We start from the raw sequence: 25,684 nt of genomic DNA on the forward strand, positions 1-25,684 counted from the left end.
TTCTCCGGGTGAAAACTTTCTACTCCCCGTACGGTTCCCGTCAGCGGCACCGGATCGGAACGGCTCGCCTAGATCGGCGCACACATGGGCTTCCCCCGCCTGACTCTTCCGTTCTCTTAGTTGCTGTCTTGTGTGTTCTTGTTTTAGCGTACATTTTAACTATAGGATATTTATGTCTCAACGCTTTTGTGTATCTTGATGGTCTTTATATTCTGCCCAGAAGCCTCCTTTGGCATTGGGCTGCATATGGAATCATAGAATTGTAGAGTGTAAGGTACCCCCGAGGGTCATCTGGTCTCAACCCCCGCAATACAGGAATCAAATAAAAATAAATAAAACAAACGATTATGACAATAATGCTCCCTTAGTCTTGGAGCAAATTCCTTCAGCAGGGAAAGGGAAATTCTGATAAAGGAAGGGGAACAGCTTTTAGGAACAGGCGCCCTGGCTTGTCCGTTTCCTGAGAGTGGGACTGACAGTTTTCTGTTTTTTATCTGCAGCCCAATTTCAAAATGTTTTCTGAGCGAGGGCTGCTGCTTAATCACCGTCACACCTTTATGCATTCCCAGACATGCTGCTTTTGGCCTTTAAAGCCCAAATAGCTTGGGACTGGGTTACCTGTAGGACTGTAAGTGCCTATCTTAACCATAAGATCCACTTCAGAAACCTTGCCTCTGTCACATGAAGAGAGGCAGATAACCCCCACCCCCCTGGAACTTTTACTGGCACCCCACTAAGGGAGCAGCCCTTGCAGGGAAGCTTAAAAGGTAAAGAGACCCCTGACCATTAAGTCCAGTCGTGGCCAACTCTGGGGTTGCGGCGCTCATCTCGCTTTATTGGCTGAGGGAGCCAGTGTACAGCTTCTGGGTCATGTGGCCAGCATGACTAAGCCGCTTCTGGTGAACCAGAGCAGCGGACGGAAACGCCGTTTACCTTCCCACCGGAGCAGTACCTATTTATCTACTTGCACTGGCGTGCTTTTGAACTGCTAGGATTGCAGGAGCAGGGACTGAGCAACGGGAGCTCACCCCGTCGCGGGGATTTGAACCGCCGACCTTCCGATCGGAAAGCCCTAGGCTCTGTGGTTTAACCCACAGTGCCACCTGTGTTGATGCAGGGAAGCTTAGTTTGCACCAATTTACACCTTTTTGACGTGGGTGGCGCTATGGGTTAAACCACAGAGCCTAGGACTTGCCGATCAGAAGGTCGGCCGCGACTGGGTGAGCTCCCATTGCTCGGTCCTTGCTCCTGCCCGCCTAGCAGTTCGAAAGCACGTCAAAGTGCAAGTAGATAAATAGGTACCGCTCCGGTGGGAAGGTAAACAGTGTTTCCGTGCACTGCTCTGGTTCACCAGAAGCAGCTTAGTCATGCTGGTCACATGACCCGGAAGCTGTATGCCGGCTCCCTCGGCCAATAAAGCGAGATGAGTGCCGCAACCCCAGTCGGCCACGACTGGACCTAATGGTCAGGAGTCCCTTTACCTTTACTTATTGATAGGTAAAGACCCAGACTGTTGTAGCATGTACCTCTTTTAAACTCAAAACCTGTGTTCATATTTGGAGGTTTAGTGAATTTTGTTTGCTGTATTTATGTACTTTTTGACTTTATGGGTTTTTAATATTTTATAATTGCAATGTTTGACGTATTCCAAGCTATAAAAAGAACATTGTTATGGAACAGCCTAGAGAGAAGATTAAGAAAACACCTGCTCCCTCTCAGCCGGTGCAGTCACTGCTTTTAAAAATTGTAGTGTGCAAGCACATTACCAAATGGATCTGACACATGGAAGATCACAGCACTTACGTAATTCCATGACGTAGGAGGGGATGCAAATCCTGTAAGCAGCTCTGGGATTGCTCCTGGGATCAATTATATAGTGCTCTGCCTATCCCACCTGCCTAAGCACAATAAAATATGGGACTGGTAATTTTTGAGATAACTTGATACAAAGAGGGGCACAACTCTCTTCCCCATAACCTATGTCCTACTGACCACAGCTGCTGCTGGACCCCCATCACCTCCAGCCAGCACAACTATTGCCAGGGATGGCAGCTGTAGCATAATAATATATGGATCGCTACAGATCCTCATCTCTGATTTCTGGTAACTTTTTAATGTGTTTGCTTTTTTGATAGGTTTCTTGTCTTGTGTATTTTTGTTGGGAAGCAACTGGTGTGACACACACACACAAACACACACACACACACACACACACACAAGTTAAGAGTTCAACATTAAACCAACAATGCCATATAACAGTGGTTTCCAATTAGCTAATTATTGAGGACTCTGTTTTTCTCAAGCCAAGCCATGGAGCTTCCACTTTTGAAAATTTTGACATCTCTATGGTAGTTTTTGTTATGTGAATGCTCCCACGCAGTGCTTTTTTCTAGGGGGACGCAGGGTATGCATACCCCCAAACATTTTGTGAATCTGAGTTTGGCCTCATTGAGGGGCAGTATTTCAATATGAGTAGGAAAATGAGAGTACCCCTAAATACTTTTTTAAAAGAAAAAAGCACTGCTTCCAGAGATCCCCTGGGTGGGTTATGTGGACACCCTGGGATCCGTGGACACCAATTGTGAACCACTGCCATAAAAGACCTAGCTAGGATTTTACTCCTTTGTAGTTCTCATTGATGTAGTACACTTGCATCACAGAGGTGCTTCTTTTAGATAAGAAGGATGAACAGATGTTCATAGTTCTGTGGCAGGAAGATTTATGGAAGTAGAAGTACAGAGGAAAATAATCTTCCAGAAAGGCAAAATCTTTCCTGCACTTAGAAGGAATTTGCATGAAGGAAATTTAGCAACATTGCTAGTGTTGCTACTCTTAGTGTGGATTGGTAGTTACATGCAGAAACTAAGGTTGGTCTAGTTTCAGATAACTTATTCCTTTTGACTAGACTCAAGTATATCTGCAAACACTTAAGACAGGGCTGCCATACACCCGGCTTTTCCCGGGATTTCAAAGGCGGCATTGACATCCGGGGGAATTTCCGAAAGGCGGTGCTTTGTCCTGGATCTTAGCCAAATCAATAAAAAAAAACCCCCAGAGTGTCCTGGTTTTTACTTTTTGAAATATGGCAGTGTCAGGGGTTCAGGAGCAGAGGGACAGGAAAGGGAGGAATTAGAGACCGAGGGAGAGGAATCCGAGGGAGAGGTCAGCGATGATAGCCATCCGAGGTCTCTAAGTCTCTCCAGCGAATCAGAGGATTCACAGAAAGGGGCTCCCGTGGTCAGGGCTAGGGGGTTGCCAGAGGGAACACCCCAGGAAGGAGGGGCCAGAGGGGACTCAGAGAGCAGCAGCTGGAAATCGGGACCAGCTTCCCCACCGGAGAGCAGTAAGGGGGAGGAGTCCCAAGCATCGGCAGCAGGCAGCTTTCCGTCAGCGGAAGGACATGAGTCAGGGTTAGCCACGCCTGCATCAGAGAGCGAGGAAACGGTCAAAAGGAAGGTCAGGGGCAGCGCGCGCGCGCCAAGTTCAAATGTACAAGAGGGGGGCGCAATGAGCAGCCCGGAGAGGGAGCCGGGTCCCAAAGCCCGCCGAAGAGAGGGGGAGGAGTCCGAAGGGTCCGCTTCCGAGGCGTCCAGGAAGGAAGGCACCCAGGGGGGTAGTAGGACCCAGAGGAGGAAGGAGAAACGTAGAAGGTGGAGTAAGGCTAGAGTCTTAAACTGGTGTACAGGGGGCGGAGACTCAGACGAGGCTTCGCTGGTCTAGGGTCTAGACGTAGAGACACACGCTAGGGTTTGAAAATGGGAACTAAACTTCAATAAAGACTTTGTACAGTTCTGCTGGCTAGGGTTGGTCTTCTGTGAGCTGGGACCTGGAGGCAGTCTCTGACAGTAAGCCTCGTCTCACAGTTTCATCGGTTTTCTTCGCCTCAAGCATCGCTACGGGAGCGAGGCAGGGAGGGCAGAAGACTGGTGCCTTGCGAGCTCACAAAAGTCAGGCGAGATGACTACAGAACAGAAAATAGCTTCCCTGGAAGAAGCGGTGACACAACTCAGCGCTGAAATAATCGCATCCAGGAAGAGAGAGGAAGAAGCGGCAGCTGCCTGCAGAGATCTTCAAGCCAGGTTGGAAGGGCTTGTGAAGCAGGGGCTACCGGGACCCAGATCCGAGGGGATTGGGTTGGGGAAGAGAGGAGGCAGCATTGTATCTCATTTTGATGGGAATTTGCAGCAGTACCCCAATTTCCGAGCAGACGTGCTGTTTGCGCTGCAGCTGCTGGAGAGAGACTTTAGAGATGAGCGGGAGAAAGTGGGGTTTATTTTGTCCCATCTGCATGGGGACGCGAAAGCATGGCTGCGCAATCTGTGGAGGGATAAGGATCCAGCGCTCCAAAGCGCAGATGCATTCATTAAGGCAATGGACTCCTGTTTCTTATCTAGCATAGACATTGACATTGCCCGGAGAGACATATTTGGGCTAAGACAAGGGAAAGCCAGCGTAAGGCAGTATCATTCCCGGTTTTTTGCATTGGTCAACGCGCTGAATTGGGATAAGGATTCTCCGCCAGTTAGAGACCTTTTTTTGGAGGGATTGAGCCCACAGATCAAGGATGAGATGGCACGGGGAGAGAGACCCACAACCACTCAGCAAGTGGTTGAAAGAGCGTTGTCGATTGGGGTGAGGCAGGAAGAACGCCCATGGAGCAAAGAAGAAGGGCGTTGGGGACGCACACCAGCGAGAGTGCCCCCCCTCTTGCCCAGAGAGGCAGCGCGTGCGCAGTCCACGCCTCCACAGGGAGGGGGCGAAGAGCAGATGGAGATTGGCGGTGCTAGGGCTCACTCAGCTACCAGAGCCTTAACACCGGGAGCAGTAAAACCGAAGCTGCCTAGAAGGAACAGGAAGTGCTATATATGTGAGAGTGAAGAGCACATGGCGAAAGAGTGTCCCCAGAGGATCCACAAGCACACTGCAGCTTCAGTGACAGTATTGGAAACAACTCAGCAGAGAGAACCACAGCAGGGAAACGACGAAGTCTGGCTGGAATAGGAGGCACTGGGGCCCAGCCAGACGAGTCAGTGAGGAAGTCCCCAGAGATTTTGCAGCCCACAGACCCCCTCCCGCCCAAACCAGTGGTGCAGCTCACCGCATCGCTCCAGCTGCCCAATGGACTCACCGTAGAAGTGCCTATTACAATTGACTCTGGCAGTAATGCAGACTTTATAGGACTGGAGTTCATTCAACAACACAACGTAGCATTACTGCCAGCCACGCTGCCCCTGAAGGTTGTCACGGTGGATGGCAGGGAACTGCTAGGGGGGCAGGTGGTGCAGCAGACGCCGCCGATGGTGATGCAAATTGGGAATCACCGGGAGGTCATCAGCTTCAATGTCACCCAACTGTCGGACACGCCTGTAGTATTAGGCATGAGTTGGCTGCACAGGCACAGCCCAGCATTGGCTTGGTACCAGCGCCAACTGACTTTTGGATCCTCCTACTGTGCGGAACACTGCATTATACCCAGCCCAGAAGGGGAAGAGGAAGACCCGCAGTTACAGTTGGGCACGCTGCAAGCAGTACCCCACAAGTATGCGGAATTTTTGGAGGTATTCTGCGAGAAGGAGGCGGACAAGCTACCTCCTCACAGACCCTATGACTGCAAGATTGACCTCCTGCCGGGGGCGACGCTGCCAACTGGGAAACTGTACTCCATGTCTGAGGATGAACTGCAGGAACTCAGGGAGTTCATAGACCACAATTTGAAGCGTGGGTTCATCCGGGAGTCAAAAGCGGTGGGAGGCAGTCCAGTTTTCTTTGTGAAGAAGCGGGACACGCCCCAAAGGAGGCTGGTGGTGGACTTTCGAATTTTAAACTCGAAAACCAAGCCCTCAGCCTTCCCCATGCCCAAGATAGACGACCTGCTCGCGACGGTGCGGAAAGGACGCGTTTTCACCAAGTTGGATCTACGTGGGGCGTACAACCTGATTCGCATGCGCGAAGGCGACGAGTGGAAGACGGCCATGTTCACGCCACTGGGCACCTACGAATACAGAGTTATGCCCTTCGGATTACAAAATGGCTCTCACACTTTCCAAGCCTTTATGCATCATGTGCTGGCGGGGCTCCTTTACAAGAAGTGCGTATGCTTCCTGGACGACATCCTGATTTTTTCAGAATCGCGAGAGGCGCACGAGAGGGATGTCAGGGAAGTTCTGCAGAGACTGAAGGAGCACAGGCTGTACGCCAAGCTGGAGAAGTGCCAGTTCGACGTGACGGAGGTGGATTTCCTGGGCTACAAGTTGTCGGACAAGGGGCTCGCCATGGACAGCGCCAAGGTTCGCGCAGTTTTGGACTGGAAAAGCCCACGCAATCGGAAGGAAGTCCAGCGGTTTGTCGGCTTTGCCAACTTTTACCGCAAGTTCATCAAGGGATTTGCCATGCAGACAGCGGCCATCACCGACACGCTCAGCTCCAAGAAGAAGAAATTCATCTGGACGGAGCAAGCGGAGCAGTCCTTTCAGAAACTCAAGCGTCTCTTCGCGTCCGAAGAGCAGCTGCTGCATGTGAATCCCAGCAGACCCATGAGGGTGGAGACAGACGCCTCAGACAGAGCCGTGGGAGCTGTCCTGTTGCAACGAGACCAGCAGGGGGACTGGAGGCCGTGCGCCTTCTACTCGAGGAAGCTCAGCAAGTCGGAGCAGAATTACACTATCTGGGACAGGGAGTTGCTAGCCATACATGCAGCATTCAAGGCATGGAGGCACTTCCTCATCGGAGCCAGACATACAGTGCAGGTCCACACGGACCACAAGAATCTGGAGTACTGGCGCACGGCTAGGTTCCTCAACCAGAGACACATTAGATGGGCAGAGTTCTTCGCGGACTTTGACTTCAAGATAGAGTACATTCCAGGCGACAACAACGTGATGGCAGATGCATTGTCCAGAAAGCCGCAATACCTTGAGGAGGCGGCACCGTCGGCGGCCAAGCACATTTTCGCACCGGAAGCGTGGGCATGCGCGTCGGCAACCGTGGACCTGGATGCCGTACGTCGCGCGCTGCGGGAAGACCCCTTCGCACAGGCCAAGATGGAGGAGGTGCACAGGGGCACAGCGAGGGCCGACGAGTTCCAGATACGCGATGGGTTGCTCCTCCACAAGGGTGCACTCTACGTGCCGGGAGACGACCTCCGCGCAAGGGTCCTGCAGCAGCTACACGACGCTCCCACCGCCGGGCACTTTGGCAAAGAAAAGACTGTCGAACTAGTAGCCAGAGACTTTTGGTGGCCCAAGATGCGGGGGGAAGTAGCGGATTACGTCTCGAGATGTGACACCTGCCAAAGGGCCAAGTCAGTTCACAAACCGCCGGCGGGACTGCTGGAACCGCTGCAGACACCGTCTGAACCGTGGGAGAGGGTGGCCCTGGACTTCGTCACGGATCTGCCCAGCTCGAGGGGAAAGACAGCAGTGCTAGTGGTGGTGGACATGTTTACTAAAATGGCACACTTCATTCCGTGTGCGAAGGTAGCCACGGCAGAGCAGACCGCCAAACTGTTCATAGACCACGTGTTCAAAGTCCACGGTCTGCCACGGTCTATTCTCTCCGACCGGGGGCGACAGTTCATCTCGAACTTCTGGCAGAAGCTGATGGGCATTCTGAACGTCAAAGTCAATTTGGCGTCGGCGAGACACCCACAGACCAACGGGCAAGCGGAGAGGGTCAACGCCATCATGCAGCAGTACCTGAGATGCTACGCCAATCAGCAGCCCACGACATGGGTGGACTACCTGCCACTCGCCGAGTTCGCTTACAACAATACGAAGCACGTGTCGACGGGGGTGACGCCGTTCTTCGCCAACAACGGGAGGCATCCCAGAACCTTCCCGGGTTTAGAGAGAGTGGGGGAGGGGGAGCCACAGGCAGCGGAAGCCTTAGCGTCGGAGTTGCAGGAAGTCCACGAACAACTCAGGAGGCAGTTAGAACTAGCAAAGCACGCATACAAGGTGCAGGCCGACAGACACAGAAGAGTTGGGGAAGACATACAGGTGGGAGACTGGGTCTGGTTAGCAGCGCAAGCAGTGCCGACCAGATCGTTAGCGAAGAAGAAGCTAGGACATAAGCAGCTAGGACCTTACCAAGTCCAGGCACAGGTCAATCCAGTGGCCTTCCGGTTGGCTCTTCCGGAGGGTTCCAGAATGCATCCGGTGTTCCATAGATCGGTGCTCACGCCCTACAAAGCACCTCATAGATTTCAGGAGCCAGACACAGCACCAGACCCGCTCAGAGAAGGACCCAGAAAGGGGGGGTCGCCTAGGAGGGGACACATCAACGAGGTCACAGAGATTTTAGACTCGAGATGGGGGGAAGAGGGAGTAGAATATCTCCTAGCCAGAGAGGGTACCCCGGCCAGTGCCAACAGCTGGGTACCGGACTATGCCTTGGAGGAGCCTCTGCTCAAAGAGGAGTTTCATGCCCTCTTCCCGCACAGGCCCATGCCAGCAGAGTTTTTCGACGACTGGCTCTTCACACCCACTCTTTCAGCCAGCACATTCCAGGGGTTCGCCTCGGACGAGGAACAGGCACCAGTCCCGAGCTCCCAGGTGGGTTCGCCACCGGGGTCTGCCTCAGACCACTCATATTGGTGGGACGATCAACCAGAGGAGCAGTGGCGCAGGAAGTGGCTGAGGGGTCCTTGGCTGGGACCACCCGAAGAGGGGGAGGGGGGCGAGACGGACATGGACGTGTTGGGGGAAAACGTGGGGTTCGAGCATGGAGACAGAGAGATGGAGGCAGAGGAGAGCGACGTCGACGAGTACATGGGGGACGAACTGTATCCTGCACGCACCCCCGCTACGACGGAGCACCCAGTACCCACACCGGAAGGAGGGAGGGGGGAAGGGGGGGCTTCGAGGGGGGGATGGATGTCAGGGGTTCAGGAGCAGAGGGACAGGAAAGGGAGGAATTAGAGACCGAGGGAGAGGAATCCGAGGGAGAGGTCAGCGATGATAGCCATCCGAGGTCTCTAAGTCTCTCCAGCGAATCAGAGGATTCACAGAAAGGGGCTCCCGTGGTCAGGTCTAGGGGGTTGCCAGAGGGAACACCCCAGGAAGGAGGGGCCAGAGGGGACTCAGAGAGCAGCAGCTGGAAATCGGGACCAGCTTCCCCACCGGAGAGCAGTAAGGGGGAGGAGTCCCAAGCATCGGCAGCAGGCAGCTTTCCGTCAGCGGAAGGACATGAGTCAGGGTTAGCCACGCCTGCATCAGAGAGCGAGGAAACGGTCAAAAGGAAGGTCAGGGGCAGCGCGCGCGCGCCAAGTTCAAATGTACAAGAGGGGGGCGCAATGAGCAGCCCGGAGAGGGAGCCGGGTCCCAAAGCCCGCCGAAGAGAGGGGGAGGAGTCCGAAGGGTCCGCTTCCGAGGCGTCCAGGAAGGAAGGCACCCAGGGGGGTAGTAGGACCCAGAGGAGGAAGGAGAAACGTAGAAGGTGGAGTAAGGCTAGAGTCTTAAACTGGTGTACAGGGGGCGGAGACTCAGACGAGGCTTCGCTGGTCTAGGGTCTAGACGTAGAGACGCACGCTAGGGTTTGAAAATGGGAACTAAACTTCAATAAAGACTTTGTACAGTTCTGCTGGCTAGCGTTGGTCTTCTGTGAGCTGGGACCTGGAGGCAGTCTCTGACAGGCAGCTTAAGATTAGAGTACAATATGTGTTGAGGAAGGATTTGGTTATGTCACCTATTCCAGCACTGAATCTGAAATACCTGAAATACAGTATTAAAATGAACAAAAAAGAAGTACTAAAAAGAAGCGCTGGATGGGGTAGAGCCTTAACTAAAGCTGAGGCCTGTCTGAAAGGAAATCTTTCTCTTGGCATAGTGTCACCAAAAATGTGTTCTGCTTCCATATTTGGGATATGTGTGTTTTCCAGATAACATGCATAGTTTAAAATCTGTTTTAAAGTTTTATTTCATCATATCATTTTATGGGAAGCATTCCATCTAGTGTTCTTCATGCTGGCTGGAGAAAATCCAAACCAAAATCTGCAGTTCCTCACTCCCTAACTCCAAAAAAGGACAACATAACCTGAAATATTATTTGAAAATTTGCATAGAGATACAAACAAAGCGGAGAAAGTTACCAGCGAATTTCTGTAAAGCAAGGGGTTTTTTTTAATCAACAATGATTTTCAAACTCGTAAAAGCTCATTAGGTACAGAAGTTTAAATAAAACCAATTAATTCTGAAGCAGACTACATACAACTGCAGCTGTCTACATCTTTTGTTTTGCAACCCCAAATTTCCACAAACAGACTTCCTGAAAATTCAGTACATACTATTTTTAGCAATATCGCCAGAATTATTTGGATATTTATGCTTCAAATCAAAGTTTACGCCAGAATCCTGTCTGAGAAGCTTTACTTAAAACATTTTAGGACCCAAACATCACCACATGCTTAAACCCCCTTATTCAAAAACTTTATAAAAACTTGAGAAGTTTGCCCACTGGAATGGATTAAAGTACGTAACCAGGATATGATAGACAGTACAAAAGCATTTACTCTTTCTAGCTACCCATTATGATGCTATTTTTAATTAGAATGTAAAACTCTGGACTTCAGATAAAAGTTTACCACCCCTCATGAAACCTGTCATTAGTGCATTAAATAGGTATGCATATACAAATACAAATGTTAACCTTCCTCAAATGGTGTAAAACCTCCAAAATGTAATTGGCTATACACTAAATGAAAAACTAGAAAACTGTTTCAGTTATAGAAGTTTCCATAGGTTAAAGGCAGTCCAGAACACTGAATGCACCAAACTAGTTGACAAAAACAAAGGGTTGATGCTACACAAAGGGCTTGCCTACACTTTGAACGGGTCCAAGTGGTTTTCCATTTGCCCAGCCACTTTCCCCAGGAAAACCTGCTCTTTACCACTGAATCGGAGGAAACTTCAATCCATTGGAAACCCAATTGACGTCTGCTCTGATTCAGCAGTGTATAGGTTTTCCCAGGATAAAGTGGTGGGAAAAGCAAAAGTGTGGATGAGCCCTTAGTTATGCTTTGAGTGGACCTGCTGTAAATCATCAGGATTTAAGTCAGTCATGAGTAACAAATTCCATTTATTTCAGTGGCTATACACTTATTAAGTCTGGAACCAACCCAAACTAATTTTCGTTTAACTATGACAGCTCTGATTTTCAGACAGAATTGGGTCTCCTGCCTTTTTTTGGACTACAACTCCCATCATCCCTAGCTAGCAGGACCAGTGGTAAGAGATGATGGGAATTGTAGTCCAAAAACAGCTAGAGACTCAAATTTGGGAACCCCTGATCTATACTGTATGTGATGTCAAGGTTATATATAAAGCCAATCATCTTTCTATGGGTCTCAAAATGTAAATCATGCTTTAGCACTGGCAAAATGAAACTAGGTAAACTTTGACAAAGTTAATTATATTTTTGACCAGTGCTCTCCAATACAGAAACACCATCTCCTTGGGCATATATCAAGAGAAATGTAGTATAGACATGATAGAAGAAAAAAGTTACATAATACAAGTATTACACTGTATTATGACAGGAGTGGTGGGGAAGTACATTCATGAATATATTAAACAACTTACTTGCATACCCTGAATTTTACATCTCTGGTTTAAAATCAGAGTGCTCATTCCACCAGTGTTCCCAAATTTACTCTGCTGTTCGCTTAGCAGCAATAAGGTTTAACAAGTTACATTACTCCTTGCAAACAGAAATATTTCAATCAAAATATACCTAGTCAAATTCTGTTTATATTAGTCATTAAAATATTTCAAATATTTTTATTTATATATCATCTCTAAATCACCCGAACAGTTAATGAAAAATAATATTTCACAAGTGAGCAAGCTGAACTCAACACAAAACACACATGTATGAAATAAAAGGAAATTGATAGAGAAATATGGTATCAGACTCTTACTCCAATATGTAATTTGGGCTTCACTGACTACTTGATAATAAAACATTTTGGTCTTTACAAATTCCAGTTTGCATCTTGGTGCAATGATATAGCAGAGACAGGGCCTTTCAGATACAGGTTAATGCCAAGGTCCATCTTAAGATGCTGGGATTCTTTTAGCTTGCAAGATGTAGCCTTTGGATTTGATGACTCCTCTACTCTTAACAATGACTGAATATCGCAGAAGCCACAGTGGAGTCCATTCATGCACTTGGCAATCTGGGATACTTTCCTGAAGTGTTTCTTGGAAGCTTGCTTCGGAAAGGAGTTCTAAGGTTAGAACAGGGACAGGAGGTGATGATTAGCAAAGCTTTTAGGAAATTGAGCTACCAGCATTCAGAATACCAATCTGAATGCCAATCGTATTTGAAATATGTATATATGTAATTACAATAAAGCAAACACACTACATGGTTGAACACAGTCCTGATATTTGACATGCCAGAACATCACCAAGACCAACACTCCAGAACCTTCTACAGTTGTTCATTACTTGACCTTTTATAATACATTAGTTTGGACATTATTTTAAAAGTCCAAGTTTGCTCAAACTAAACCAGCACTGCAGGAGTTATCTTCTGACTTATTGCTATGCCCATCTTTGCTGCGGTGTTATCTCTACAAATGACTTTATGTTTTGCCTGCTGAATGAGTTCCTTGACTGCATTAAGTCCAAATCAATACCAGTTTTTAAAATCTCCAAACATACAAGTGATATAAGCCAGAAATTCATTGTTAAAAAGGTGGGAATAATGAATTCTTTGCTCAAATGGTAACAAGCAGTGCACTCTATGCACATGTTGTCCTCAAACATTGGGCTAAGCTATTCTGGCTTTGATTTAAGCTGGCATCCAGAAAAGGTTCTTTTTCTAAACATTGTGCCCTACACAGAATATGAAACTAACTCTGTGATAATACAGCTAATTCTTAATGATCATAAAATGGCAAAGCATAAATGGACCTTTGGTCTACTCTATTAAGGCAATTAACAGGACCTTACCTTTTGGATCATTATGAGTCAAAAGCTGGATATCAAACTCTTTAGCAAATGCAGTCAGATCTGGTGGCATCACACAACAGGATGCAAGATTTACCTGGTTACTGCTTGGTTTCACCTAGAAAAAAGTAAAAATGTCAGCTTTCCTTCAAATATAAGAGCACTATGATGTTTGCCTTACATTATATTTAATTAAGTGACTGCACATTCTTTATGACAATGGGAAGTTGCTCTGTTTTCTAAAAAAAATTTAAAATGCTGCACATATCAAACATATGAATGCAACTACTCACTTGCCCAGCTGGCTATACAGTGTCTATATTGTACTCAGGTTTCAAACTGGATCTGATTTCATAATATATTTAGCAGAACATATTAACAGAAAAAGCAGCAGATCCAGGTTATTTCAGTAGAACAGACTGCCTCTTACCTGCGCCCACAAGAACAGTTGTTCCAACAGTGCTTTATCTAGATCAGAAGTCCCTATGGCAACAATCTTTTTGTTTTGAACTAAGTTTTCAAGCTCTGCCCAGTAAGGTTGTAAATATTCTAAGGAAAGATTAATTCCGTCTTCGGTTGGAGGAGGAGCAATTATCACGGAATCTAACTGGTCGACACCAAGGGCAGAACATGCTAAAAAAAAAAAGAGAGAGAGAGAGAAAAACTTTCATGCTTAAATAGAATAAAAATGATTTACAGGAGGCTTTAAGAAACACGAATCTACTTGTATTCTGATCACTTATTCTATCGCCTTGTATAAATGTTCAATTCCCTGAATCTACAAAATCCCTGCAGATACAAATCAATTTTACAAGATCAAGCTAAACTATTTTTGAATTACAAGAAAGTACCTATACAATAGGTATTACTTTGCAGCAAAATATGCTGAAAAGAGAGGAAGGAAAGCAGAGTTCTTAATTGTTCTGAACATACAATAGTACACCAAGGAAACCACACAAAAGGGTTATTTTCAGAGTTTAGCTATTAGAAAAACAAAAGACTAATTTTTGCTTGCATTGAAGCTTGCTCTGCAATGCAAAATCTGGATTTCTTCCAGTTCTTAGTAAGTTGGTGTGCACTTCTGGCCTACTAAAATTAGGTTTGAAAAAAGCCTAATATTAAAGGCAATAGGAGCCCCACTCCTCCAAAGCCGAAATGTGGCATGGTCAATTGTGAGGAGGGTCACAGCCGCCATATCCCCTTGCTGGAAAGGTTAGAAGTCTTACTGTCTCCAATGCAAACTTTCCCCCCAAACCTAATTATGTGTGTGTTGTGTGCTGTATATGCAAGCATTCATGTGATATGTGAGGTATGTTCAGGTATGTATGCATGCGCTGGTCAGCTCTGCTCACCTTCCTTTTAGCTGCATCTATTATTTGAAAGATGGACCCTGAAAAGGAAACCACGAGAAATGCAGCCCCTCGACTGAAAAGTGATTCCCAACCCCCGCCTCCATTTCACTGTCTGCCAACTTTGTTCAAAGACAGTAGGGAAAAGGTACAAAGGTCAATAGATTTTTAAAACATTCATGACTAGGAAAAGCTTCTCTGTTTCAGAGCCAGAACAGGCTTTATAAAGAAAAAGAAAAACCCCTGCAAACTTTGGATATGTTCAAATGTAAGTTGCCAACTTACTCATACTGACTGCTTCTCTGATTGATGAAGTGTTTGATCCCGCGATAAACAATTTTGCTGAAAATAAAGGACGAGTTAATAAGGGAAAGCAACATCTGAAAAAAATGCAAATTCCCAACCGTGTGTTTCTGACCATTTAATAGCACATCAAATCTGCACAGATTAATGACCAAAACACTCATAATTTGAATGCAGAAGGTCCCATGTTCAAATTCCAGAGTCTCCTAGAAAGGCTGGGAAGAATTATGCAGCCTCCTCCTTTCTTTATGTTGATGTCTTGCACAAATACAACTTAGCTATAAAGCAACAAGAACAACAACAAAAATGCAAGAAGTTCCCCTCCAAAAAGCAATTAATTCCCAAGAACACCAATTGTTCCAATTAAAAGGTCTGACGTATATTACACAATGTCCACCTTTTCAGAGACTGAGCTAAGGGTTATTTGCTTCTCTAGGTTACAGTGGTGCCCCGCAAGACGAATGCCTCGCAAGACGAAAAACCCGCTAGACGAAATGGTTTTCCGTTTTTGAGTTGCTTCGCAAGACAAATTTCCCTATGGGCTTGCTTTGCAAGACGAAAACGTCTTGCGAGTCTTGCGATTTTTTTCCGCTCCCCCCCCTTTTCTAAGCCGCTAAGCCGCTAATAGCCTTTTAGCCACTAAGCCACTAAGCCTTTAATAGCCGCTAAACCGCTAATAGCGCTAATCCGCTAAGCGGGTTGCTTCGCAAGACGACAAAACCGCTAGACGAAGAGACTCGCAGAACGGATTAATTTCGTCTTGCGAGGCACCACTGCATTTCCGGGTTTATAGATTTCTAGGCAAGCCTCCCATTGAGATGAAATGCAAAACAAGCTTATAGAAAGGTTAGATTTCAAAGCAATTTGACTTAAGACATGTTTGCTCAGGTCCTTTTGGTGAACAGTGGCCCACAGATTATTTCTCTACATGTGAAGACAAGGACTTTTTGCCAATGAGCTCCTGACGCACTGGATGAGTTAAAGAATGGCAGAAATGATGTGTTCCCTTCTTAGTCCAGGGATTGGGGAACCTTTGGTCCTTCAGCCAAATCCCATCAGCTCCAGCAAGCATCACTGATGGCAAAGGATGATGGGAGTCGTAGTTCACCAACATCTGGAGGGACAAAGGTTCCTCACACTTGGCCTTAGCCCATGGGTCTGCCTAGAACGTGGTGATGAAAAACCTGCTTCTTGATTTCACTTACAATAGATGCCCGATTTTTTTTTTATGGTAGGTACTCTCAGAATCATTGATGGAACCGAGATTGCCTTATCAACTCAGATAAAAACCTTGGTTCAAAGTAGTTCATTAACTTGTTGTTCAGGAAGCGTATGTGAAAGATTATTGGCTGCACCTTCAATACCAAGCCCAAGAGAGACCCAGGTTGGCACACACCTCTCAGCAAGATTTACTAATATTTATGTATCTATTTTTGAACTAACAACTGTTTTCATTTTCAGGGTGCAAGGATAGCCGCTATCTATACAGAGAACGAGGATGGTTCCATGAACCTACTGCAACTGTGCTGTATCCTAAAAATGTCTGCCCTCTCTTTGAGAAACTTCAGAATTGCCCCTTACTGAAGGAGACCAGAAGTCCACCTAACACACCATTCTGTATCCAACAGCCAGAGGCCTCTGGAAGCTCACAGGCTGATGCATTATGCAACTGGTCATTCCCTCACATTTGTCCCAGTTCTGTTTTCATTTTACTTCCAGCATTGCAACAGTGGCATCAGCTGCTTTAAGGAAGAAAAGAAAGAAAAAGATATGCATTGCCTGAGGCTATGAGATGACCCTGAAGTTTTTTGTTGAGTACAGACTTTGGAAAGAGCAATATGGATGCAATGATATATAAGCAAAGCAGTACCAAAGTTCTGGTGGTGTGCACTTTGGATACATCTGCATGAAACTATAGCTCTGTTATGAAAGCAAGCCCAGGGCTCATGCACTCTCCCCTCCCCTCTGGTGTGGCTGTGAGGAGGCGATCAAGCATTTCTGCTTCTATTTTTTATTAACCACAGTATCCTTAACTGGGGTCACTCTTAACTATAGTTCTCTAGAGCAAGCCAGATAAATAAACCTGCGGTGTGCGCGTGTGTGCAAGCCAGAGACTTGCAAAGGCCTGGCCTCATGATGCTAAATCATGATGCAAACACAGCCTAAATGTAGATGAACTATTAACTGTGCAATGCTAACCATGTTTTCTCAAAAGTAAGCATATTCAATTCAAATACACCCAGGTAAGCAGGGTTAAATGGTCTTTCTTTTTATTACTGTGATCCCCTTTGGGAGAGGACAATTGTCTGAAAAGCAGGATAAAAATATTAAAAGGGAATAAATAATATTGCTTTGTCCTATGAATTAGTCATCAGGTTGTTTAGTTAGCAGATCCTCGACTGCAATCCTTGTCAGCAGAATGACTAGAATAATGCAGATAAGAGTCGCAAGAGAAAGTAAGTGATAATACTTTACTGAAGTTAATTGAACAAAAGCAGCATATAATATGCAGAGAAACGAGCTTTGGTCTCCTGGCTAATGGCAGACTCTGCTGCCTTTCAGCTCTGCTGCCCTATCCATTCATAACAATGTTAAGCTGTGCTATGCTGGACCTCTTACTCAATTCCCCAACCTATTGAATTTAATATTCCATAAGTCCCCAGAGGAAGGTGACTCTCTGTAGCTAAGAAGCTGGTTGACTAACACTGGGCCCTGCTCCATCCCATCTCTCCCAATGAAGTCAACAAACAAATTATACCTGAAACTTTCAGTTCTTCCCTTTCTTCAGGATTGATCTTTTCTATTGCTTGAGCTAGAGTACATTCAAGGGTTTCGGGCAGCTCCTGCAAATAAATATGTTGACAGTCAGAAGAAGCTTACCAGTATTGGCAGCTAAGCACATCTTGTGCCATTAGAGAAGACATATAAAAAGCAGCCTTGAGCTTCACCAAAATTCTGTTTTCATATGGGGGGGGGGAGGGAGAGCAAACAACTCTGCAGTAGATGCTTGAGACTAAAGTCCTGGAATCCCCCTGTCCAAGGCACCCAGTTGCAAAAGGCCTGGTCCACACTGCACAGCTGGAGGCCACAGAGGGCAAGTCTGACAAGCACCTCATCAAACTGCGTGAAAGGCAAAGCACATCTTCGGTATGCAGGCAGATTTGTAGCACTGCACATATTCTGAGAGTCCTTGTTTTATGTTATGCCTGCATTCAGCCTCAAAAATGCAGGGCATGAAATAAAAACACTCTCCCAGGTCCTTCCTAAGCAATCTGAGACTTCCAGCGTGCCTGTTTTTGCTCTTCCCTCTTCATGCCTCTTCTGGTTCTGGGAGACCAGAAGGGAGGGGAACTTGACTCTCCCTGCTCACTAAACCCTGTTACCTCTTCAGCTTCCAACACCTCTTCCCGATCTTCTTCCTCTTCTCCCTCTGACGACTCATCATCATCGTCCCACCACCAATCCCTGGGCTCTGAGCCTTCTTCCTTGGGGGTTCCCCAGCTGGTGCCTCCCACCATTCCTCTGTGTCCAGTCAGTCCATGATAAAGTGCTGCTTTGGACATTTAAAGCCCTAAATGGCTTGGGATTCCAATTATCTAAAGGATCGTCTCTTCCCACAGGAACCTGTCTGGACACTCCATTTGCCCTCCAAGGTCCTGCTCTGTGACCCAAAGAAGCATATGGAGGGCAGTGACCAGACATGTGTCAGCTCTCCACCTGCCCATCCCTACTCTTTGGAATGGGAAGGAATGCCTGCCTCTGACTTTATTATCATTTTGGTTCCAGGTAAAGACACTTTAATTATTCTATGAGAACTTTCATTATATTGTTTCTCTCTCCAGAAATAAATTTCATTTAACAAGGACAGGCTGAGTTTGGGCCAGAGAAAATTCTAACTATTTGACTAGCATACTAGCAAGGAAACACAAAACAGGAAAAGTCACTTACCTGCAATAGATCTGGGCTGATCTTTGAACTCCACTCATTTAAGGTTTTCTGAATGCAATCCCGCAGCTGCAAAGTAACATATTCACTATTCAACACTGCTTGGTTTCAATTTTGCAATACAGTGAGAAAAGGAAATTAAACTTGCCTCTGTTGATCCCTATATCTTCTCTCTTATGTACACAAACTAAGCAAATTATATCTGGGTACAGGGATAGAACAAAAATGTGAGGACAGATGTAAACAGGAAACAGTAAAAAGGAAAGGAATCCTATTTTTTCTGCAATTCACCATGCTGGTTTTAAAGTATTGCTCCCTTCTCCCATTAGGCAAAGCGGGTGGCCTGCATAAGGTCACATCAGGGGCCTAGATGGGAAATGAGAGGAACCCTCAAATAATGCAGCAGATTCATGACTTTTGGGGGCAAAGAAAAGGAGGAAGGAGTCACCAAAAGCTAAAGAACTGGAAAATTGTGCTAGAGGAGGGCAGTGGAGGGGTACAAGAATGTAAGGCTTGCTGTGGCTTGTTCCTGTCACAAAAAACAGTGGTTTATGTAACATATAAGCTAGAACCACAGGTATGAACTCTTGCTTAAGAAACGAAGTGTCTTTCTCTGTACCAGAATCCAGCAAACCCAGCAGTCGGCAATAAGCCTTCATCTAAAAATTGGCCAGTGGTTCACCAATAGACCACTGTCTTCTTTATGTCTCTTTGGACAAGTTTCAACTTCCTGTTCAACATCACTGTGATCTGAATTGAGGGTTGCTGATACTGAATGGAATGATCAATTAACTTTTTCAGTTAACAAGGCATAGGGAAGTTTGAGTCCAGGTCTGAATGAGCAACAACTTCCATTATTATTTTTAAAAAGGGAAGAGAAGCAAAATCTAGCACCTGGTCTTGTAGTAGTGTATTTCTCATGCAAAGATCATTTGCAAAAGCTACAAATTCAGCCTAAGTAAAGCTTTAAAATGGTTTGACTGATTTAATTGTTGTGAAACAATTCAATGAAAGGCAAATATTAAGCATGTTGTGGGCATGTTTAATTTTGCCAAACTTTCAGAATGAGAAAACTAAATGTGACTTTTAGTACTAGAATAGAGTAGCGTTTGTCTATTGAATTGGAAGCTACCTCACACTCTTTAGAATTTCAGAAAGGCACCTTATTAACTGAGATTCTGATACCATGTTACGGTATTTAAACATAACTCGTCAATTAACTTCATTGGTTAAGAGGCCAATAATAATTGGTTAAGAGGCCAACTAATAATTCTTTAATCAGTTAACAGCCCTCATATTTAGTGTTCCCTGCTGTGATGGCTTTGGACAGTTTGTAGTGTAAAAAGCACAGCTACAGAAATAAGTTTCAAATTTATTATCTGACTCAATTCCCCAGGTGTAAAACCAAAACAGTGGTTTTCAAAGTTTCTAGCTTTGGGGAACCCCTTCCCCACTGAGTGGTCTGTGCTGAGGAATCTCTGAGTGGTCTACATCTTCCAAAGGATTCTGGGGTGTATTCTATGAGCCACACTCGGTTTTTGTAGGCTGCCGGCCAAATCTTTTGGCAGCCAGTGAATGCCATTTACCATCACCTAGCATGAACTGAGACTACGCCCTGTAACACACCCAACCCTTCCCTGCAGCTACACATTACAGGGCCAGACGAGTTGTAGTGCACAAACAGTCTTTTCATAAAACCTGTCCATCACTACTGATATTCTCACTGAGGAACTCCCGTTTTCTGGCTTTCAGCTTGAAAGCCACAGGGTTAGAAACAATACTGTAGTTGTATGCGGAGAAAAAAAGATAATAAAATAGGAACCCATGCTTCTGGTAGGTATGTTTTACACGTGTCAGAGCAGTTCCCTTCAGGAAAGTACAGTATTATTATTAATTAGACTCGTTAGTAGCTTGTTGCACAAGAGTTTCCCAAGCAACACGCAACTTATTTAAAAACATAAGCATAATACAAATACATTATAATATCAGCACATTCACACAAAAGCACATGAAAGTCATAAAAATTACACAACTTCTCTAATAGCAGCATACTAAGAACAACAATAAACTACACAAGCTGTGTTGTAGTTTACTATTATTACTAGTATTGCTCCCACCCTGCCTATTGTAAAATTAATACTCATCTCTATTTTGATTTGAACTGAGGCTTTCATTATATTCAAGCAGGCTACGGGACAGCTGCCAAACATAACTTCATTACTACCTCAGAATGGTATGGGGGCCTATAGTTTGCAGAACAATGGCTCCCAATCCTCATAATCCATGTTCTGAAACTAAGCTGCTGGCTTTATCGATGCTGAGTGCTAAGAACTGAACCTCATCTTTAGAATAATAATTAAAAACAACAACATGGCAAGGCAGTTATCCAATAGATTAGCAATGTACTTTCCCAAGAAGCCACAAAGCAACTTTTAATTATTGCTACACACTCACTATGCGTACATTTGAAAGGGCGAAACAAGGTTATTGTGATCTGTGGCTGCGATAAACTTTTCTTCTCATATCAAGGTGGAAGTATGATCTGAAAGCAAAAGTCCTCTAAATATCGTTTTGAGTATAAATTTTTATTATGGGATAGCTGAGAATAAAAGTAAGCTTGGGGAAAACTTTCCTCAAGCTGAGGATGACTACTTTGGGTTACAAAATACCGTATTTTTCGCCCTATAGGACGCACTTTTCCCCCTCCAAAAATGAAGGGGAATGTGTGTGCGTCCTATGGGGCGAATGCAGGCTTTCGCTGAAGCCTGGAGAGCGAGAGGGGTCGGTGTGCACCGACCCCTCTCGCTCTCCAGGCTTCAGGAGAGCCCCAACGCCAGCCCCACAAGGTCGGGGGACAGAGGAAGGCGAAACGCCGCCATCCCGCTGTCTCCCGAAGTGGTTTGGAGGCTGACGGCGGGGAGACCCCGCCGCCAGCCCCGCAAGCTCCGGGGACAGCGGGGAGGCGCAGCGCGTCTCCCCGCTGTCCCCGGACCTGATCTGAAGGCGGGCGGTGGGGAGAAGAGCGCTTCTCCCCGCTGCCGGCCTCGCAAGCTCCAGGGACAGCTGGGAGGCACAGCGCGTCTTCCCGCTGTCCCCGGACCTGATCTGAAGGCGGGCTGCGGGGAGAAGTGCGCTTCTCCCCGCTGCAGGCCCCACAAGCGCCGGGGGGGGGGGAATAAATTTTTTTCACCTTTATTTCCCCCCAAAAAAACTTGATGCGTCCTATGGGCCGGTGCGTCCTATGGGGCGAAAAATACGGTACTATATCACCTTATGGCACACTGGGGGTGAAGGAAATTGACAATTATAAGAAAATAACTAGGTCAGTATGATATATGAACACTTTAGTCCAGAAGATATCTTGTGTAGAGCCTTTGAATAGATTGTATTAGCCATAATAAAATTTATTTATTTTTATTAGCCTTCATTACATATATTTAGGTGCCGGGGGGGGGAATGTTTCTCTTTAATCCGGCTGATTAAAATTCTATGTCCTTTTAAATGTATTTGTGGGAGGGGGAGTTATTGGTTTGTTTTTGTTCTTGTTTTTATTATGAATTTTGTGTGCACATTTTGTATTTTTGTGTTGTGAACCGCCCTGTGATCTTTGGATGAAGGGCGGTATACAAATTTAATAAATAAGTAATAAAACAAAAAGAAAATTATTAGAATGAAATGCAGTTTTACAGGACCATTTTTAGGCTGTTTAAAAAGGACTGACCCCCAAGCATAAGACCAATACAGTGCTGCCTGTCAGTATAGCCTGAAGAGGCAATACGATGCCAAACTAATTACAGCAGGATTCCATATGTCAATTACAACCAGGGTGGGGCAAGGAAGTTTTTGCAGCTACATGCCGCAACACAGTTCAAGATGCTCACACTTAACTGCTAAGCTAGACATGTATTTAGATAACAAGTTTGGGGTCGCAAAAAGCCTAAACAGATTTAATGTAAAAACCTTTAGAACTACAAGGTGTTGAGTGGTTAAGTTAGGCTGACGTCAAAGGCATAACTGCCTATCAAATTTCCAGTACTGTAAGTTGCCTGATCAAACATGCAACAGCTCATCAAACTGCTAAAATGCTAGCAATGGGTTTGGAAAAAGTCGCTTGCTTATGATTCAGAAAAGTTTAGGGGAAACATAGCAGAATAAATTAAAGTTGAAGTGTATGCTCCGACAGTATACCAAACATTATGTAGAAATGTTTGGGGAGTCTTTTCGCCTAAGTGCTTATTAAGAGGGGTTTTTTTTTAAATCATGTCCAAAATTTAGCAGAAAAGCACGTGTTAACAAATTGTGATGGGCTTCAATGTTTTCAAAAAAACCCTACTCTTGAGGCTATTAAGAGAGACTAAGGATGCTTTGAGGCTATCACAATTTTTCAGATGGGGAATCAGTGACAAACCAGGAAGTTACAGCAGCGCGCATTACTGGGCAACAAACCGCTTTCCAAACAAAATCAGACTTTTTGCAGCAAGGAAAGTGATAGCAATTGCTTGGTGCGACGTCATATAGCCTGCCTACAAACTTTGTGCAAAACAAATCAGGTGAATGCTCTACAAACAGGTTGTTTGCCTGGAAGCAACCTGTAAGGCATTGGACAAAAACACAATACAGTGGAAGAAGCCAATTGTTTTTGCACTGAGGAAAATACACAGCAACATAAACAAATATCTACTTAACACTGAGGCTTCTAAAAAAGATAACTCTCCGTGGTGAGATTCCAACATTGCTCTGAACCCACAAACTCCCCAGCTAAAGCGGAGCAGAGAACCAGGAAATCAATAAAGCTTTAATTCCCCTCCACCCCGATTCAGACAGAGACCTGGATTTTAATACCAATTCATTGTTTTCAAAGCATCGTGCTGTTTGGGGTCTTCCTCTTCTTCTTTTCAACGGGAGAGAGACGTATAACAACAGCTAAAACCCCAGTCAATAAAACCAACGTTTTTTGGGAACACACACACCCAGCGCTGCCTCCCGCTGCTTTTGCCACAGAAAGGAGACAATAAATAACCCCTTTCAAGGCTCCGCGACGAGGAACAAAAAAACCCCTGCCAGCCCCCATATGTATTATTTATGAGGGAGCGGTCGATCGCAGCGGCCTGGCTTTGGTGGGGTATATTTTTGTGGGGTGCTGATCCCGCGCGGAGAGCAAGAATCGGGATCCGCGCGCCCGCGTTCTCACGACCAACAAGAGCGGGTCTTCAGAATGGACCGTCCACGCGTCTCCTCCTCCCCGCTTCCCGCAGGCTCACCTCCTCGCTGGGGGTGGCCGGGCACTTCTTCCTCAGGCGCCCCCAGTTGAGCAGGTTGCCCGTCTGCAGGTTGAGGGTGCCCGCTTGCCCCAGCAGCACCCCGGCGCTGCCGCTCTCGGTCCCCATGTGCGCTTGTTTGCCTGCTCTCTCCGCCCGCTGGAAGCCACTGGCCGCCGGGTCCTGAGGAAGGAGAAGAGGAAGGGAATGGACCCGGGCAGAGTCTGCGGCGCCTTCCCTCCCTCCCTTTCCCTTCAGACAAGGGACGGTGACTCAGCAGGAGGGGGAAAGTGCCTTGTCACCGTCCCCGGTCACGTGGCTCGGGACGGACACACACAGAGCCACAAGGTAGCGGGGAGCGCGCGCAAAGGGCCCTCCCAACGGCGGCGGCCAACTGCTTTGATCCCAGCTGAACCCCACACACACATCGAGGGGAGTTCTTGCTGCCAGTGCGCATGCCCAGCAGTCAGGAGCATGTGCCGTGACAGCTGCGATGCGTGCTGCCCTCACCCGGTCTCTCCGCCGGGAGCGTGTTTTGGACCAGCGCCCCCTGCCGGTTACCTTAGGACCTCAGCCGTCTCAGACACTCCTTTCGCGCCAACAGACGCTCCGTAGCAGCCGTGCATAACGAAGTCGCTTTCTCTCTCTCTCCCCCCCCCCCCCCCGCGTAAGGGCACCTTTGTGTTGAGTGAGGTTGGGGGAGGCTGCTTGGCTACGGAAACTCGAGCGCCTTGGCGCGAGAAGGATGCTCACGACGACACGATCCTGGACAGACCCGTTTACATAGCTGTCAACTTACAGATTTGAAAATTAGGGACCAGCAGCCTCGAAAATAAGGGCTCAGCAGCCAAAATAAGGGATTTTGCTTAGCTTATACAGAAATCCGCCACTGATGGAGCCATGCTGCTTTGGCTGCCACTGACTGTGTTTTGCAGGGGATTGGACTAGATGATCCTAAGGGTCTACAACTCCGACCAAAGAAGAGGGGCAGACAAAACTGATGAACGACGTCGCGATGGCAAAGCTTACAGGCAGAATTAGAAACCAGGAAGAGGACCTCTTTAATAAAGAATGGGGAAAGTTTATAATTTAGTTGAAAAGCTATTGTAAAGAGTTACATACATTGGTAGGATTGACAGAAAACTTGTAGTAAAAATTTGAACTATGGATGGACAAATGATTTATAAAAATAGAGTTATGAACGGGATGCAGAGGGGGAAATCACTACATTAAGATGCTGCACTGGTTGGAGGGTATGCTAAGCAGCACGTCGGGGCTGCCATCATCCTGGCGCAAGGAGTTCCACCGGCCCTTCCCCGCCTGAGAGAGAGGGGGGAGGGAGAGAGACTCCCGCCCACGCCACCCGTGAGCCTGGCATGAGGTGGTTGCGGTGCTGCGGCTGCTGCTGAAGCGCCACCCTTCTGCGTCCCTCCACATCCCCTCCTCCCTCAGGCCGCCTCCTCAGCCGCCGCCGCTGCCGCCTCCAGCTTCCCCTGGCAGTGCGGTGGAAATCTCGCAAGAGAGGGGCTGCTTGCCCGCCCGCGGCCACCCGCCTCCTCACGATGCACCCCTGAGGGGGAAAAGGGAGAGACGGAGACACAGCAGCACGTGTGCGCGCTCTCACGGCGGAGGACCCCGAGCCGCTGCTTCCCTCCCAAGCCTGGCGAGCATAAAACCCGGGAAATTTAAGGGACATCATCAATAAGGGACAGCAGCAGGACATGGCACTGGGATAAGGGAATTTCCCGCCAAATAAGGGACGGTTGACAGCTATGTGTTTATTTTCGAAAGGGTGTCGCAAGCTGAGCACAATTTGATTTCCACAGACTGCTTTGTCAGGGAGGGTAGAATCGTAGCATTGTGTTAACTTGGAACTCAT

The 25,684-nt window shown here is 46.7% G+C and overlaps 1 protein-coding gene across 1 annotated transcript; it reads right to left on the minus strand.

Annotated features, from left to right (window-relative positions):
- Positions 1-10,094: 10,094 nt before the first annotated feature.
- Positions 10,095-24,033, minus strand: GCLM (glutamate-cysteine ligase modifier subunit). Its single transcript, XM_028732710.2, has 7 exons — positions 23,809-24,033; positions 18,551-18,616; positions 17,361-17,445; positions 14,585-14,641; positions 13,381-13,583; positions 12,954-13,068; positions 10,095-12,223 (listed from the first exon to the last, which is right to left on the minus strand). Exons 1-7 carry the CDS (start codon positions 23,932-23,934, stop codon positions 12,051-12,053), a joined length of 825 nt encoding a protein of 274 aa, XP_028588543.2. The 5' UTR covers positions 23,935-24,033; the 3' UTR covers positions 10,095-12,050.
- Between the last annotated feature and the right edge of the window lie 1,651 nt (positions 24,034-25,684).

This window comes from Podarcis muralis, chromosome 5, assembly GCF_964188315.1.
Source record: "Podarcis muralis chromosome 5, rPodMur119.hap1.1, whole genome shotgun sequence".
NCBI classification, from domain to species: Eukaryota; Metazoa; Chordata; class Lepidosauria; order Squamata; family Lacertidae; genus Podarcis; species Podarcis muralis.